Source organism: Eucyclogobius newberryi, unplaced genomic scaffold (genome assembly GCF_026437365.1).
Source record: "Eucyclogobius newberryi isolate DKJ021-1_F unplaced genomic scaffold, fEucNew1.0.hap1 SCAF_6, whole genome shotgun sequence".
Taxonomy (NCBI): Eukaryota; Metazoa; Chordata; class Actinopteri; order Gobiiformes; family Gobiidae; genus Eucyclogobius; species Eucyclogobius newberryi.
This window is the reverse complement of record NW_027316278.1, coordinates 10,664,967-10,682,841: the sequence shown is the minus strand read 5'-3', so window position 1 is coordinate 10,682,841 and position 17,875 is coordinate 10,664,967. Positions and strand designations below refer to the sequence as shown.

Sequence of the window (17,875 nt, the reverse complement as noted above, 5' to 3'; positions counted from 1 at the left end):
CTATTTCCCTTTTCTAAAATAAAAAAATTGGCGCATCAGCGCCCCCAAATGTACCAAAAATGCATTGAGAGATGGGAAATGACCCAAAAAAAATCTGATCGTAGAATCATGAAATTTGGCGCAGAGGTAGATGGTGACAAGAGAAGTAAAAAATATTATTACGGCAACGCCGTCCGCCCAACCAAATGTCGGCCATATTGCTTCAAAAATGGCTAAACATGACTTCGGAGTTTTTCCAAACGTCGTACTTTTACGAACTCCTCCCAGGGCGTTGGCCCTAAAAATCTGAAATTTGGTGAAAATGCTACTGAGGAGTGGGACATCAAAAGTTATCCAAATTACATTGATACCTCTCACGGTCTCTGTGCGGCGAAGCCCATATCTCCCATATTTAAAATTTCGGCCGTTTGCGCAGATAAAGTCCGAATTGCGTCAAATTAGAATCAGTTGTTAAACTCTTTGCCCTAAACCTACTTGAAGTGAAATAAATTCATTTGGCGCCACAGCGCCCCCTACAGATTTTATATGGAGGTTAAATGTTTAGTTATGTTTAGCGTAATAAAAGGACAATTGGGGCGCGTTAGCGCCCCCTCCTCTTGCGGCGTGGCGGCGGTGTGGCGGCGGCGTGGCGAGGGCCGATCATTGCCGCTTGCGGCTATATTTATCAGGTTATTGTCCTTTAGCGCTCTTGTCCATCCTCCCTCTGTCCGCTAGGGGCGCTCTGTGCTTTAAACTGTGGCCGCCTCGCGCCGTCGATGAAGAGCTCTTCCGGAAGCTACTTCACGAGCGCACGCGGTGCGTCCGGCCTTTCCGCGAGAGCAGCGACACGAACATGGTGAGAAGCGCGCGGCTGCTCGACAGAATGTCACATTTATAGCATTTGAGACCGCGTTAAGCCGCATATTATGTTCAATACTCGCACGTAAGGTTTTCAGCTACACGTGGATGCTCGTTTTGATCAGTAAAACGTAACGTAAGCTGCGTAGATAGATGAGGATTGTAGCAGCCCGTCAACGCGCTAGCTGTTAGCGGCTAGCTGTGTGCGCGAGTGTTTGGCTGGTACACCAATCAAACGAGTCTCCAAACTTTTGTAATATGTAGTTAATATATTGTTCTATGCTTTATTAGTTAAGTGAATCTGAATTATCTGCCAGCCCATGCTTTTATCACACTGTCATCACATACACGTCACATTGTCGGATCAGCACGTCTCCTGGTCAAACTGTCCATAACCAAACTTTAACTTGTTGTTCAGGCCAAGATCAAGGCTAGAGACCTGCGGGGCAAGAAAAAGGAGGAGCTGCTCAAACAGCTGGACGATCTGAAAAATGAACTGTCTCAGCTCCGCGTGGCCAAAGTGACCGGAGGAGCCGCGTCCAAGCTCTCAAAGATGTGAGTCTGGTGCTTCACTACATGACAGCACGTTTTTAATCTTAAAATTGTCCTCTAATGCATTTGTCAGCTTTGATGCAGTTATATAAGTTGTTGTTGTTTTGAGCCTTTAGCCAGTACAGTTTATCATGCTTATTAATCTTTCTTCTTTCGCTTCAGTCGTGTCGTCCGCAAATCCATCGCCCGAGTCTTGACTGTAATCAACCAGACGCAGAAGGAGAACCTGAGGAAGTTCTACAAAGTGAGTTCTCTTGACTGAACCCCAGTGCCGCCCTAGCCCTGGTTCCTGGTTGCACTTGTGGTCCTCTTGTCGGAGATGATACTCTTTGTGGCTGATGTTTTGCTGACGCTTTCACAATGCTTACCAAAAGACTGAGACTTGAGGACCTCTGTGCTGCCATGGTTACTGACGGCTCCGTTATAAAACTGGGCTCAACACACCTCTTGTGTGAATTTCTACCCTTGATTTGGGTTCTTTATAATATTAGATCTGAAGCCTGGGGTACTATTGCATGTAAGCGATGTGCATGTTTTGATTTCAGTGGTATAAATGGCCTCGTTGTCATGGTAAACATGGCTGGCATCTTAGTGCCGTGTGCCTCCCATTTTAAATTATTTTGGGTGAACATTTTGGGGGGTTTTGGCATCAACGTAGTGAAGTTGTGGACTTTTTATAAGTTATTGATAAAAAATGGTGACCTGGATTTTTTTGTTTCAGGGCAAAAAGTACAAGCCCCTGGATCTGAGGCCAAAGAAGACCAGAGCTCTGCGTCGCCGCCTCAACAAACACGAGGAGAGTCTGCGCACAAAGAAGCAGCAGAAGAAAGACCTCCTTTACTCAGTCCGCAAATTTGCAGTCAAAGCTTGAGGCTTTTTGTAATGTTCAAATAAAATATTTGTGGAAAAGTCTAGGTTTGCTTTTATTAGAATGTATTTTATAACGGGCTCAATGACCAATGTATTTCCCAGTTTTTACCATGAGTTATTTTTAACTGGGTGAAAATGGAAATTTGTGTAAAAGAAGTGTTTCCAAATAATTTAAATGATTGAGTAGGAAAGAGTTACAGTAAAATGAGCACTAATCTTTTTAACCCTCAAGTGTTTAGTTATGTACATTCTCAAATGTGGATTGAATCACATGCTATTTTTTGACTGGCCACATGGGCATCTTTAAAGGAAACTGGACAGTTTCCTCACTTGAATTAATATTTTTGTTCATTCTAAACCCTTGCGTTATAAATAAACCAAAAATGTACTAAAATCGATAAGGACCAGCAAAACGCAGATGCAAGCTTTGTTCAGACATTCTCCCAAAGCAATACACAAAGTAACATGCATAAAGTTCATAGTTTGTAAATTTGGTTCACTGACACTGGTAAACCTGATGAAGGAAAAATATTTTTTATACAAACGATCAACCTCATTTCTTAAATCTGTTTTTCTTAATAATGCACTATAAGTTGTTTCACCAAAAGAGATCAATCATAAAGAATTGAACTTTAGAAAGCAAAGGTTTAAGTTGGATATTTATTACTCGTTGACAAAGATTAACATAAACTAAAACCTTGTCAGCATTGTTTTACGTAAAGAAAAAAAACTTATTTGTAGCCTCATAAAAATGAATGGGATAGAAAGTGTCCTATAATATCACTTCACTTGAAGAGAGAAGTTAAAGGGAATCGAAACATAATTATAGACTTTGTATTTCTCTGGATCCCAGTTAGAGCTCCCCTGCATGTCTCCACCACTGAGGTCTATTACAGGTCCTCTGCAGGTCTGCTCTGGACTGTTTACAGGGAAAGAGAAAGTAGAAAGAGAAAAACATGAAATTCAACAGCACCAAATTCCCACAAAATCAAAGAGCACCTGGAGCCCAATCTTAGTTACATTATTGTTAATAAATTCCAAACTGTTCAAACTATAAATGATCCATGGGTGTCAGATTATAACTATAGGAGAAAAATCACAATAAGTCTTCTTTAAATGAACCTAACTTATCTTTAGAATGTAGTTGACTGAACGCAGGTAGATACAGAGGTAGATACAGAGAAAAAGAACAGATCACTTAAAGGAAGTTTGAAAAACACTCTCAATAGAAGATCTCTTATAAACAAAAACTCCATCATAAAAATACATCGTATCCCAACAGCACTATTTAGTTTCTTGTTTGTTTGTGTGCATTGTTTGGTTAAATTTATTCAAGACAATTACATTTACATTTTTATCAAGTTAATCGTCTGTCTTTAGGAGCCAAAGATGGACCCCCAGAAGCTGTGACCAGGGGCGCGTCCAGACTTTTTTCACTGGGCCGGTGCAGGGGTGACACCAGGACCCAAGTCCTTAAGCTGCTCTTAAAAAAATAACATTCAATATTTTATGGATCAAATAATTTTAAATAATTCGATTTATAAAGAGGAATGTACATGTATTCTTTTTTTTTTTTTTTTAATTTGGTGCAGTATTTTGAGTAAAATTAAACTAAATAGTTATTTACCCCAAATATTCTGCCTCAGCCTGAAAATCCAGAATGAGACATCTCTATTTTTATACAGATCCATATCAGCCTTTTTAAATGTGACTGCGACACGAGCCCACGAGATCGAGGCTTTAATACAGTAATTACTCAACCATCAGTCACTTTGTCTGTTTTCCTGAGGGAAATGCACATCCCATATTGGGAAGTGCTCCGTCATCTTTTGTAATCCTTTGTTTTAAGTGTTTTTTTGTTATTTTTTTGTCTTTATTTTGTATATTGAGCTCTGATGTTGCGCCAATGCGTTCTATTTGATGTGAATATGGGCGCTTTGAACCTTCAAATCAAGTTAGACATCTGGGAGTAATAATGGACTCAGCTTTTAAACATCTAAAAAACATTTCCAAAATCAAAAGTATAGTGTCTAAACCATATTTGGAGAGACTTGCGTTTGTCTCCAGTAGATTAGACTACTGTAACTGGCCTCTCCAAACGAGCTGTAAAACAGCTGCAGTACATCCAGAACGCTGCTGCTCGGGTCCTGACTAGAACCAGGAAGTATGATCACATTAGTCCTGTTCTCAGGTCTCTGCACTGGCTCCTGTGGCTCAGAGAATAGACTTTAAAGCAGCTCTGCTTGTGTACAAGTCTCTCCATGGCCTAGCACCAAAGTACATCTTGGACATCCATCCATCCATCTTCTGCCGCTTTATCCGGGGCCGGGTCGCGGGGGCAGCAGTCTGAGCAGGGACTCCCAGACTTCCTTCTCCCCAGACACTTTCTCTAACTCCTCTGGGGGGATCCCGAGGCGTTCCCAGGCCAGCCGAGAGACATAGTCTCTCCAGCGTGTCCTGGGTCTTCCCCGGGGCCTCTTCCCGGTGGGACATGCCTGAAACACCTCCCGAGGGAGGCGCCCAGGAGGCATCCGGAACAGATGCCCGAGCCACCTCAGCTGGCTCCTCTCGACGTGGAGGAGCAGCGGCTCTACTCCGAGCTCCCCCCGTGTGGCCGAGCTCCTCACCTTATCTCTAAGGGAGCGCCCAGCCACACGGCGGAGGAAACTCATTTCGACCGCTTGTATCCGCGATCTTGTTCTTTCGGTCACTACCCAAAGTTCATGACCATAGGTGAGGGTAGGAACGTAGACCGACCGGTAAATAGAGAGCTTTGCCTTTCGGCTCAGCTCCCTCTTTACCACAACGGTCCGATGCAGCGACTGCATCACTGCAGCCGCTGCACCGATCCGCCTGTCGATCTCACGCTCCATCCTTCCCTCACTCGTGAACAAGACCCCGAGATACTTGAACTCCTCCACTTGGGGCAAGGACACCCCACCCACCTGGAGAGGGCAAGCCACCTTTTTCCGGTCGAGAACCATGGCCTCGGATTTGGAGGTGCTGATTCTCATCCCAGCCGCTTCACACTCGGCTGCAAACCGTCCCAGTGCATGTTGCAGGTCCGGGTTTGATGGAGCCATCAGGACAGCATCGTCTGCAAACAGCAGAGATGAGATCCTGTGGTCCCCAAACCGGACCCCCTCCGACCCCTGACTGCGCCTAGAAATTCTGTCCATAAAAATTATGAACAGAACCGGTGACACAGGGCAGCCCTGGCGGAGTCCAACATGCACTGGGAAAAGGTCTGACTTACTGCCGGCAATGCGAACACAGCTCCTGCTCCGGTCATACAGGGACCGGACAGCCCTGAGCAAAGGGCCCCGGACCCCGTACTCCCGGAGCACCCCCCAAAGGACACCCCGAGGGACACGGTCGAAAGCCTTCTCCAGATCCACAAAGCACATGTGGACTGGTTGGGCAAACTCCCATGAACCCTCGAGCACCCGATGGAGGGTATAGAGCTGGTCCAGTGTTCCACGACCGGGACGAAAACCACTCTGCTCCTCCTGAATCCGAGGTTCGACTATCGGTCGGATTCTCCTCTCCAGTACCTTGGAATAGACCTTACCCGGGAGGCTGAGGAGTGTGATCCCTCTGTAGTTGGAACACACCCTCCGGTCCCCCTTCTTGAACAGAGGGACCACCACCGGTCTGCCAGTCCAGAGGCACGGTCCCCGAAAGCCACGCGATGTTGCAGAGACGTGTCAACCAAGACAGTCCTACAACATCCAGATACTTTAGGTACTCAGGGCGGATCTCATCCACCCCCGGAGCCCTGCCACCGAGGAGTTTGCGAACAACCTCAGTGACTTCAGCTTGGGTGATGGATGAGCCAGCCTCCGAGTCCCCGGTCTCTACTTCCTCTTCGGAAGACGTGACTGAGGGATTAAGGAGATCCTCAAAGTATTCCTTCCACCGTCCGACGACATCCCCAGTCGAGGTCAGCAGGCCTCCACCCGCACCGTAAACGGTGTTGGTGAGACACTGCTTCCCCCTCCTGAGGCGCCGGACGGTTTGCCAGAATTTCTTTGGTGCCGACCGATAGTCCTCCTCCATGGCCTCCCCGAACTCCTCCCAGGCCCGGGTTTTTGCCTCTGCGACAGCACGAGCCGCGGCTCGCTTGGCCTGCCGATACCCGTCGATGACCTCCGGAGACCTCCAAGCCAGAGTGGCCTGATAGGCCTCCTTCTTCAGTCTGACGGCATCCCTTACTTCCGGTGTCCACCACCGGGTTCGGGGGTTGCCGCCACGACAGGCACCGGAGACCTTGCGACCACAGCTCCGAGCAGCCGCATCAACAATGGAGGCGGAGAACATGGTCCACTCGGACTCAATGTCCCCAGCCTCCCCCGGGACATGGGAGAAGCTCTCCCGGAGGTGCGAGTTGAATACCCTACTGACAGAGGGCTCCACTAGACGTTCCCAACAGACCCTCACAATGCGCTTGGGTCTGCCAAGTCTGTCCGGCTTCCTCCTCCGCCAGCGGATCCAACTCACCACCAGGTGGTGATCGGTTGACAACTCTGCCCCCCTCTTCACCCGAGTGTCCAAGACACGCGGCCGGAGGTCTGATGACACGACAACAAAGTCGATCATTGACCGCCGGCCTAGGGTGTCCTGGTGCCATGTGCACTGATGGACACCCTTGTGCTTGAACATGGTGTTCGTTATGGACAATCCGTGGCTAGCACAGAAGTCCAATAACTGAACACCGCTCGGGTTCAGATCGGGGAAGCCGTTCTTCCCGATCACCCCTCTCCAGGTGTCACTGTCATTGCCCACGTGGGCGTTGAAGTCCCCCAGTAGAACAACGGAGTCCCCGGTCGGTGCACTGTCCAGTACCCCTCCCAAGGACTCCAAGAAGGCCGGGTACTCTGCACTGCTGTTCGGCCCGTAGGCCGCCACAACAGTGAGAGACCTGTCCCCCACCCGAAGGCGGAGGGACGCGACCCTCTCGTTCACCGGGGTAAACTCCAACACGTGGCGGCTGAGCTGAGGGGCTATCAGCAAGCCCACACCAGCCCGCCGCCTCTCCCCGCGGGCAACACCAGAGAAGTGGAGCGTCCAGCCCCTCTCGAGGAGATGGGTTCCAGAGCCCAAACTGGGCGTGGAGGTGAGGCCGACTATATCTAGTCGGTATCGCTCAACCTCCCGCACAAGCTCAGGCTCTTTCCCCCCCAGCGAGGTGACATTCCATGTCCCCAGAGTTAGTCTCTGTGTCTGGAGATCTGGTCGCCGAGGCCCCTGCCGTCGACTGCCGCCCAGATCTCTCTGCACCGGCCCCTTATGGATCCTCCTGCGGGTGGTGGGCCCACGGGAGGACGGCCCCACGTCGCTTTTTCGGGCTGTGCCCGGCCGGGCCCCGTGGGGTAAGACCCGGCCACCAGGCGCTCGCCATGGAGCACCCATCCCAGGCCTGGCTCCAGGATGGGGCCCCGGTGACGCCGATCCGGGCGACGTGAACTGCCTTGTTTGTATTGTCATCATAGGGGGCTTCTGAACCGATCTTTGTCTGACCCGTCACCTAGGACCTGTTTGCCTTGGGAGACCCTACCAGGGGCATGAAGCCCCTGACAACATAGCTCCCGGGATCATTCGGGCGCTCAAACCCCTCCACCACGTTAAGGTGTCGGTTCAAGGAGAGGCATCTTGGACATGTTAGTGCCATATGAACCATCTCGGACTCTGAGGACCTCAGGGACTGGCCTCCTGCTGGTGCCCAGAGTCAGGACTAAACATGGAACGGCCTCCTGCTGGTGCCCAGAGTCAGGACTAAAGGACTAAACATGGACCGGCCTCCTGCTGGTGCCCAGAGTCAGGACTAAACATGGACCGGCCTCCTGCTGGTGCCCAGAGTCAGGACTAAACATGGACTGGCCTCCTGCTGGTGCCAGAGTCAGGACTAAACATGGACCGGCCTCCTGCTGGTGCCAGAGTCAGGACTAAACATGGACCGGCCTCCTGCTGGTGCCCAGAGTCAGGACAATACATGGACCGGCCTCCTGCTGGTGCCAGAGTCAGGACTAAACATGGACCGGCCTCCTGCTGGTGCCAGAGTCAGGACTAAACATGGACCGGCCTCCTGCTGGTGCCAGAGTCAGGACTAAACATGGACCGGCCTCCTGCTGGTGCCCAGAGTCAGGACTAAAGGACTAAACATGGACCGGCCTCCTGCTGGTGCCCAGAGTCAGGACTAAACATGGACCGGCCTCCTACTGGTGTCCAGAGTCAGGACTAAACATGGACCGGCCTCCTGCTGGTGCCAGAGTCAGGACTAAACATGGACCAGCCTCCTGCTGGTGCCCAGAGTCAGGACTAAACATGGACCGGCCTCCTGCTGGTGCCTAGAGTCAGGACTAAACACAGACCGGCCTCTTGCTGGTGCCAGAGTCAGGACTAAACATGGACCGGCCTCCTGCTGGTGCCCAGAGTCAGGACTAAACATGGACCGGCCTCCTGCTGGTGCCAGAGTCAGGACTAAACATGGACCGGCCTCCTGCTGGTGCCAGAGTCAGGACTAAACATGGACCGGCCTCCTGCTGGTGCCAGAGTCAGGACTAAACATGGACCGGCCTCCTGCTGGTGCCAGAGTCAGGACTAAACATGGACCGGCCTCCTGCTGGTGCCAGAGTCAGGACTAAACATGGACCGGCCTCCTGCTGGTGCCAGAGTCAGGACTAAACATGGACCGGCCTCCTGCTGGTGCCAGAGTCAGGACTAAACATGGACCAGCCTCCTGCTGGTGCCAGAGTCAGGACTAATGACAATGTTCAAATCTAATCTAAAAACAGGTTTATTTACTTGTGCATGTGACTGAAGTGATTTCTGTCATGTCTGTGCGATTTTAATGCCAAACATTTGAACATCATAGAAATGTATGCCTCACACTAAAACTACACTGTATTTCAGAGTGTTTTATTTGTGTTTTTTGTTTTTAGTGTTTTTACTTTTCAACACACGTGAGATAAATAAATGGTGCTTATAAGAACAACTGTATCTACGACTTAAAGCTCTGCTGCTGTGGCCTGGGGAGGAATGCAGACAATGCCAATCACCTTTCTTCTAATTGCTTCACTGTCCCGCACCACCTCGTCATGTGGCCCCGCGGCGGCTCGCCCCTGACGGCCCCTGACGGCCCCCGACGGCCCTTAGCCCAGTCACCATGGGCTTCCCAGCTCTTCTCCCTCTTCTTCTCCTCGGCTCTGCTCTGTGGGCCCCTCCGTGTCTCCCGTCGCCCCAGAGGAAACCGGGCTGCTTCAAGGTGAACAGCTGCAAGTGCATCATGAAGGACGGGAGCGGGGTGATCAACCTGAGGGCCATGGGGGACGCGGAGGGGTTCCTGGGACGCCTCCTGCCGCTGTCCGTGGACCAGAGGCCGGGCGAGGAGACGCTGCTGTCCTTCAGTCCCTGTCAGCCCTTCAGTCCCCCGGAGCTGCGGGGCGAGTGCGCGGATGTGGCCGCGTGTCTCTACGTCAGGTAAAAGGACATGTGCAGTTACATGTTCAATGACAACTCTACTGGGTTCTAACCGTGTTGCCAGATATGTCATTCATATTTGAGCTATTACGTTTGTGTAGTGTTGCAATTATTGTGAGGGAAAAAACAGATGTATCTTTCTTTCTACAACGTTACTTTCCCTCTCGTTTTTGATCAGCTTTATGAAATTGAACAAAATAAACTCTAGATTATGCTAAAAACTTAATTTTGTTTTATAAATAAGTCATAAGTATTACTTTTTTGTTCTTAATGACCAGAATAATCATCATTATCGATTAACTGAATAATCTTGACAACAAGGTTACTTTATGTATAATGTGTATAACCTATAAATTATGCTTTGTCATCAGAATGTTAAATGTACAAAGTAAAGCAGACCATAATATTATTGTTTCAATTATTAAAATACATTCAACTTAAGTTTTCGTGATGGAATAGTCTGTTTGCTTTACCATAAAAAAGGACCCAGATTGCGAGGGCTCTATAAATATTTGTCCTGTAAAACTTTAAAATCTGAATTTTAAAGTTGTAAATCTTGTATAATCTCCTATTAAATAAAGAAATTATGTAAAACACAATTGCAAATGTCTTCATACCATAAATTTGGTAAATAATGGAATCATTTAAATTCTGTTCATTTGTATCCACCAAAACATGACTTCATCTGTTGTATAACTCCCACCAGGGGGCGCCAAAACACAATACATCTAAGTACAGTACAATACTGAGTTAAACTGGCGTTGTGGACGTAACTGGAGACAAGTATTATGAGGTTGCAGTTTACTCTGTCTTGGAAGTGAGTAGATACAGTTATAAATTATATATTAAAGCCAGACTCTGCAGGTGAATAGGAAAAATATTAAATTTAGATTTATAAATTTGGATTGTCTAGTATAGTTTACTTACTTAAAAGTAAGGACAACTGTATTACGAGTTTTTCATCATATAGCCTATTTTGTCTCTTGTGTTATATATAAATAGGGAATTTTATGTGTAAAAGTTAATCAAAATTGCCCATATTTGGCACGTCCAACTCTGAAAAATGTATAAAGTTGTATTTTATATAAACATAAATAAAAACATTTTGTGTTAAGACTTAAATAAATCAATATAATAAAATCTTCATCTCAAAAGTGCTGGATTGTAAGGTAGATTCACTTTAAGTGCAGGTCTTTTTGTCCTTAAGGGAGAAAAATACATTTGGAGGAGATGACCTTTGAACTTCCAATGTTCCATATAAATCTATGGATGTAAGTGGATTCAGTGAAATAATAACACATCTTATAGCTTATATGTGTGCCTGTAGTGTCACAACTAAAGCATTATAGGATAAATATTAGGCAGCAATAGTATTAAAAGGTTATATATAAAATGTCCGTGCTCATACTGTAATGGCAGATGTGCTTGTTTTCAGGTCTCCAGAAGTGGGCAGATTTATGAACTATGGCCGACACAAAGGGAATGAATTCCACTACAACGACAGCCTCAAGGTGCTGTCAGTCTCTTACTTTGGTGAGTTCACACTTTACACTGACACAACAGCACTTTGTAGCTCCATCAGAGAGCTCAGCAGTGCCCCCCACTGCTCAGATCCGGAAGTACATTATTCATATTTCCTCATAGAGATTCATACTTTTTTTTTTAAAGTTTCCTCAGGGCTAATCAGCTCTGTGACACGTAATGAGCACAAGACCTATAATTATTTTAGTAATGTATTTCTGAAACTTTATAAATTGCCAACTTATTATTTTTCTCAGTTGTTTTCAGTTTGTTTCAGTTCAAGTTTTTCCATGTGTTTTCTGGTTATAGACATCATTTACCATGTGTGCCGCAGTCTCTCTTGTCACTAGTCTAATTGAAATAAACGCATATGACACCAGGAAACCGTTCCCCCACAGAACATGTCCCAGCATGCAGCAGGTGGACCGTTGTTAAAGGTCGAGCCCTGGTAATCACTGTTTTGTGTCCTGACATGTTTTCGTTTTCCAGCTGAGCATGAGCATGAGCAGGCGCAGGCGCTGACGGTCGTTCATTACCACTGCAACCCAAACCAGTCGGCTTCCTTCATCCAGAGCACCCGTCTGTCCGCGGAGGGGCCCCTGCACATCTGGGTGGAGAGCCCCTGTGCATGTCCCAACGCCTGTGCCTTCGGAGACCTGGGACATGGCACCATCTTCCTCATCATGCTCTGTGTCAGCGCAGTGGCATATTTTGTCCTGGGTAAAACTCTGAAGTACTAATGCTGTCTTTATCTTGCAGTAAGTCCATAAGCCGAGCCAGGCGCCACACACAGAGACAAAAACAAATGACAGGGCCAGTTCTAGGCATTTGGTGAATCCTAAACAAGATTTTGGTCGTGGCCCACCAAATGACAAACACTGTCATTAAAGATATGGACATAAATTAAATGCAAAATTACTATTAAGAAATGAGGGGAGGCCTGGGGAGAATATGTGACTCGGGGTCTCTGTTGAGATGAGATGATGTAAAGGGAGGTTTGGGGGTTCTCCTCAAAGAACATTTGAACAAACAAGTCATTTCCTGTTTTCTGTTGCACTTTAGATGTAATATTTTAACTCATACTCGTTTGAATAGACTACACAAAACATTGTAATTATATCGTTATATTACATAATTTATTTCCAACCAGGTTAAACCAGGTTATGCTTAAAGATAAGTTAGAGTTTTAGAGTGAAGCTGTTGATGTTTACACTGTCAACAGCTTCACAAGTACAAGTACATTTTCATTAGTGTTTCTGTTGTGCTTTGTGTGCTCCGCCCCTGCATCGCCGTGGCACCCACAGACTCACTCTCTGTGCGCTCCGCCCCTGCATCGCCGTGGCACCCACAGACTCACTCTCTGTGTGCTCCACCCCTGCATCGCCGTGGCACCCACAGACTCACTCTCTGTGTGCTCCACCCCTGCATCGCCGTGGCACCCACAGACTCACTCTCTGTGTGCTCCACCCCTGCATCGCCGTGGCACCCACAGACTCACTCTCTGTGTGCTCCGCCCCTGCATCGCCGTGGCACCCACAGACTCACTCTCTGTGTGCTCCGCCCCTGCATCGCCGTGACACCCACAGACTCACTCTCTGTGTGCTCCGCCCCTGCATCGCCGTGGCACCCACAGACTCACTCTCTGTGTGCTCCGCCCCTGCATCGCCGTGGCACCCACAGACTCACTCTCTGTGTGCTCCGCCCCTGCATCGCCGTGACACCCACAGACTCACTCTCTGTGTGCTCCACCCCTGCATCGCCGTGGCACCCACAGACTCACTCTCTGTGTGCTCCGCCCCTGCATCGCCGTGGCACCCACAGACTCACTCTCTGTGCGCTCCGCCCCTGCATCGCCGTGGCACCCACAGACTCACTCTCTGTGCGCTCCGCCCCTGCATCGCCGTGACACCCACAGACTCACTCTCTGTGCGCTCCGCCCCTGCATCGCCGTGACACCCACAGACTCACTCTCTGTGCGCTCCACCCCTGCATCGCCGTGACACCCACAGACTCACTCTCTGTGCGCTCCACCCCTGCATCGCCGTGGCACCCACAGACTCACTCTCTGTGCGCTCCACCCCTGCATCGCCGTGGCACCCACAGACTCACTCTCTGTGCGCTCCACCCCTGCATCGCCGTGGCACCCACAGACTCACTCTCTGTGCGCTCCACCCCTGCATCGCCGTGGCACCCACAGACTCACTCTCTGTGCGCTCCACCCCTGCATCGCCGTGGCACCCACAGACTCACTCTCTGTGCGCTCCACCCCTGCATCGCCGTGGCACCCACAGACTCACTCTCTGTGCGCTCCACCCCTGCATCGCCGTGGCACCCACAGACTCACTCTCTGTGCGCTCCACCCCTGCATCGCCGTGACACCCACAGACTCACTCTCTGTGCGCTCCGCCCCTGCATCGCCGTGACACCCACAGACTCACTCTCTGTGCGCTCCGCCCCTGCATCGCCGTGACACCCACAGACTCACTCTCTGTGCGCTCCGCCCCTGCATCGCCGTGGCACCCACAGACTCACTCTCTGTGCGCTCCGCCCCTGCATCGCCGTGGCACCCACAGACTCACTCTCTGTGCGCTCCGCCCCTGCATCGCCGTGGCACCCACAGACTCACTCTCTGTGCGCTCCGCCCCTGCATCGCCGTGGCACCCACAGACTCACTCTCTGTGCGCTCCGCCCCTGCATCGCCGTGACACCCACAGACTCACTCTCTGTGCGCTCCGCCCCTGCATCGCCGTGGCACCCACAGACTCACTCTCTGTGCGCTCCGCCCCTGCATCGCCGTGACACCCACAGACTCACTCTCTGTGCGCTCCGCCCCTGCATCGCCGTGACACCCACAGACTCACTCTCTGTGCGCTCCGCCCCTGCATCGCCGTGGCACCCACAGACTCACTCTCTGTGCGCTCCGCCCCTGCATCGCCGTGGCACCCACAGACTCACTCTCTGTGCGCTCCGCCCCTGCATCGCCGTGACACCCACAGACTCACTCTCTGTGCGCTCCACCCCTGCATCGCCGTGGCACCCACAGACTCACTCTCTGTGTGCTCCACCCCTGCATCGCCGTGACACCCACAGACTCACTCTCTGTGTGCTCCACCCCTGCATCGCCGTGGCACCCACAGACTCACTCTCTGTGCGCTCCACCCCTGCATCGCCGTGGCACCCACAGACTCACTCTCTGTGTGCTCCACCCCTGCATCGCCGTGGCACCCACAGACTCACTCTCTGTGTGCTCCACCCCTGCATCGCCGTGACACCCACAGACTCACTCTCTGTGTGCTCCACCCCTGCATCGCCGTGGCACCCACAGACTCACTCTCTGTGTGCTCCACCCCTGCATCGCCGTGGCACCCACAGACTCACTCTCTGTGTGCTCCGCCCCTGCATCGCCGTGGCACCCACAGACTCACTCTCTGTGTGCTCCACCCCTGCATCGCCGTGGCACCCACAGACTCACTCTCTGTGTGCTCCGCCCCTGCATCGCCGTGACACCCACAGACTCACACTCCTCCAGAGAAACACTGCAGACTCTTCTGTCTGAATTCACACGCTGCACAGCACATGGAGGATGTTGTGTGCCAAAATTAAATGCTTAAATGAGGATCAATTAATTATATAAGTCATTAATTTATTAATCGCAAAATGTATGAGTTAAATGTGGAGTGAATTACTTTAATGCACTGTTCATTCATTTAATCTACAACTACTTTACTCAATGGTCCATTCATTCATTATATGTGTCAAATAATTTATTGAAACATTTAAAGCTTAACATTAAAAATATGTATTTCATAAATTCATGATTTCACGGTGCTGGTTCAACCATTAAAAGAATAGGAGCGTTTGGGATAAGTAAGACTTGATCTGAACGCGGTGCACCCTGGGTAAGTTTAGTTTGACTTGCTCTGACGTCACGAGCTGAGATCCAAACTGGATCAACCAGCTGGAGCAGCCGCCTCGACTCCTGAGCTTTATTATAGACACATCCGTGAAGTCAAAACTGTCCCAACGTGCTCCTGATCAGCCTGAGTGGTTCTGGACCACCTTAAAAAGATCGTTTAGTTTGTTTGTCCCTATTTTAAGATTTTAACAACTAAAACTACAGTAGATGTGGTCGATTAACTAAAAATCTCTCATGTTGGTAATACGCTGTTGCTTGCACTGCTCGCGCGGTTGCCATAGCAATTATCAATTCAAAACTAAAATATTTGGATTAGTGGAAAGGACACAAAGTGGTACCCACAAATAAAAGTAAGTAAGTTACCAAACACTGATACATGAGAGGTTTGGGACGCGGCGCTGTGAAGTACTCAATGATTCATTTTGAGTATCTGTTTTCCAGTGCAGTTTGTCCTTTATTCAGTGGCTTTTGAAACTGGCAACACAAATAAGAGACTTATGTGAGGCTCTTTCTGCTTTCTGATGGAGAATCGTCTTGAGAAACAAAACACCAAATTATATCATCATGTTTTTGTCATGAAAAACTCACCAACATCACAATTATTATCAATGAAAGCGACACTCGATTTGAACATGTTTACCTCAAATCTGGGGACACGGAAAGGTCATTGCTTATAAAAGTATAATCAAAATCGTACATACACTTCCTTTCACGCGCAAAAAACAAACACACTGTAATGAAGTCTGTGAAGCAGCTCGATCTCTGTCGTAGAAGTAGAATCTGTCGACCAGGTTACGAGCTAAGTCCGTCTACACTGCAAATTTCATGAATGCAAACAAGATTTATTCACTTTATTTCGCCACATTATCTGATTTATCTTGTTTTAAGACATTTCTACCACATAAACACGAGTAAGCCCTGGAAGCCCCTTCATTAACGACAGCATTGGCCTCTCCTCTGTTGCTCTTCTGTAACAGGCTCATGTGCGCTCAGGCCCTTTCGCAGCAGCAGCAGCGGCGTCCAGATCAGCCCGGAGCCCAGCCTGTGGTGCATGATCTGCTACCACTGCAGCGAGAACCGCCCCGAGGCTCCAAACCACACTGACCCGGGACAGTGACCGCAGTAAACCATAGAGCATGAAGAAGAGTGCCTGCTTTGTTGTTACACTGGGAGAGACATTCAGCAAACTATCGGAGTCAACCATCAGCCCTGGCGAACGGTCATATTATTTCATTTGAATAGGGAAAAGCCCATAGACGTATAAGTTGGCAGGCATGGCGTTCGATGCTAATGCCACTTAGCAACTCCGCTAATCCAGTCAGATTTGAAGGGCTCCGGAGCCAGACCACTGTTTTTCCCCTATAGCCGTTAGCATTAGCTCGCGACGAGTGTGTCAGCTGTGTCAGAGCCTCATTAAAAGTCATTGTTGAGTGTGTAAACCTTTTGTCGTTTTATTTTAGATGATAATTAGGTTGTAAAACTGTCATTTAAGCAGAGATTTTTGAACTTCTGCACTTATGGAGAGAATCTTAACATCCTATTTACAGTTTACTGATAAGAGCAGATGCATAACATAACTATCATGAACTAAACATGTTATATACTTTAATATTTGGATGGGTTTCACACTTGATTTGCATGTGAAGCAGTGATTCAATGGGAAAAAGTCCTACAAACAGCCACAGTAGTAACACTTTAGGATCCTGTGGAAAGTGGAACTATGACAAGCGTTTGTGGGCTGCATGGCACAATAACACTCTGCAGTTAATGCCCATGTCGTGCCCAGTCTCATTATATTTTCTCAACATTGTTTATGTGTAAATGTTATTCAGACGCGGCGGGACGGTCTCGCTTTTTCTGGCCAGCGTTGTTCTGGCCCTTAACCTAAACTGACACGGGCCAATGAGAGGAGTGAACTCAAAACAACAGCCCCGCAGGACGCTCGCTGTGTCAAGTACAATGACCCGGAGGTGGCGTGCCTGTGGCGGCCATGGCACTGGACACAACATGAGAGTAGACAATAACACAGTTTAATTAGTGATCTGATTAAAGACCTTCTGTGAAACGTACTGAAATACATTTGTGCACATTCTTCATGGCGGGACGACTCTCATTATTAAACTTTCTGTATTATGCTTTTTACTATTTGAAACCTAGTTCAAGGCAAATAAACGTATTGTATTGTAAGTGTTGTTGTAAATGTATTGTTCTCCAATAAAAGAAAATTGCTTAACGTTTTTGTTAGTAAATCCAGTCACATGGACAAACAAACCCTTTAGTGTTTCTTAACAGAACTCTGTGTTCCTTTCTCTGACATGCTTGACTACAGTCGTTAAACTTGATTCATTTATTGTTCAAAGTCAATAGAATCTTCTGTCATTAATCATGTCTAAAGCCATTGCACTGTTTTAAAAGTAGGCTTTTTACTTTTGTCAAAGGAAACTGCCCACGTATTCTCCTTAATAATCTCCCCAGTCATTTTCTAACTCGTGTATAAAGTCTAACCAGTATTTATTATGCGGGTCATCAAACATGACAGCTGTTCAGTAAATCTTAAAATGATTGTTTGAGGTTGTCCAGCAGCAGCTGTCATATTTGGTGACACGTCAGCTCGAGCCTCCAAACATCACAAACTATAAAATCCAGGGCTGTTTTGGCGACTGACAAACACATGGCCTCATTAGAAAACGTTACCACGTG

At 48.5% G+C, this 17,875-nt stretch overlaps 2 protein-coding genes across 2 annotated transcripts; both read left to right on the top strand.

The window, feature by feature from the left end:
• The first annotated feature begins 705 nt into the window (after window positions 1-705).
• rpl35 (ribosomal protein L35) lies at window positions 706-2,301 on the top strand. Its single transcript, XM_072433392.1, has 4 exons — window positions 706-835; window positions 1,256-1,392; window positions 1,552-1,633; window positions 2,111-2,301. The coding sequence occupies exons 1-4, from the start codon at window positions 833-835 to the stop codon at window positions 2,258-2,260; spliced, it is 372 nt and encodes a 123-aa protein (XP_072289493.1). The 5' UTR covers window positions 706-832; the 3' UTR covers window positions 2,261-2,301.
• Window positions 2,302-9,413: 7,112 nt separating this feature from the next.
• On the top strand, window positions 9,414-16,292 carry LOC140347417 (uncharacterized). Its single transcript, XM_072433856.1, has 4 exons — window positions 9,414-9,738; window positions 11,174-11,271; window positions 11,749-11,979; window positions 16,153-16,292. Exons 1-4 carry the CDS (start codon window positions 9,425-9,427, stop codon window positions 16,290-16,292), a joined length of 783 nt encoding a protein of 260 aa, XP_072289957.1. The 5' UTR covers window positions 9,414-9,424.
• The last annotated feature ends 1,583 nt before the right edge of the window (window positions 16,293-17,875 follow it).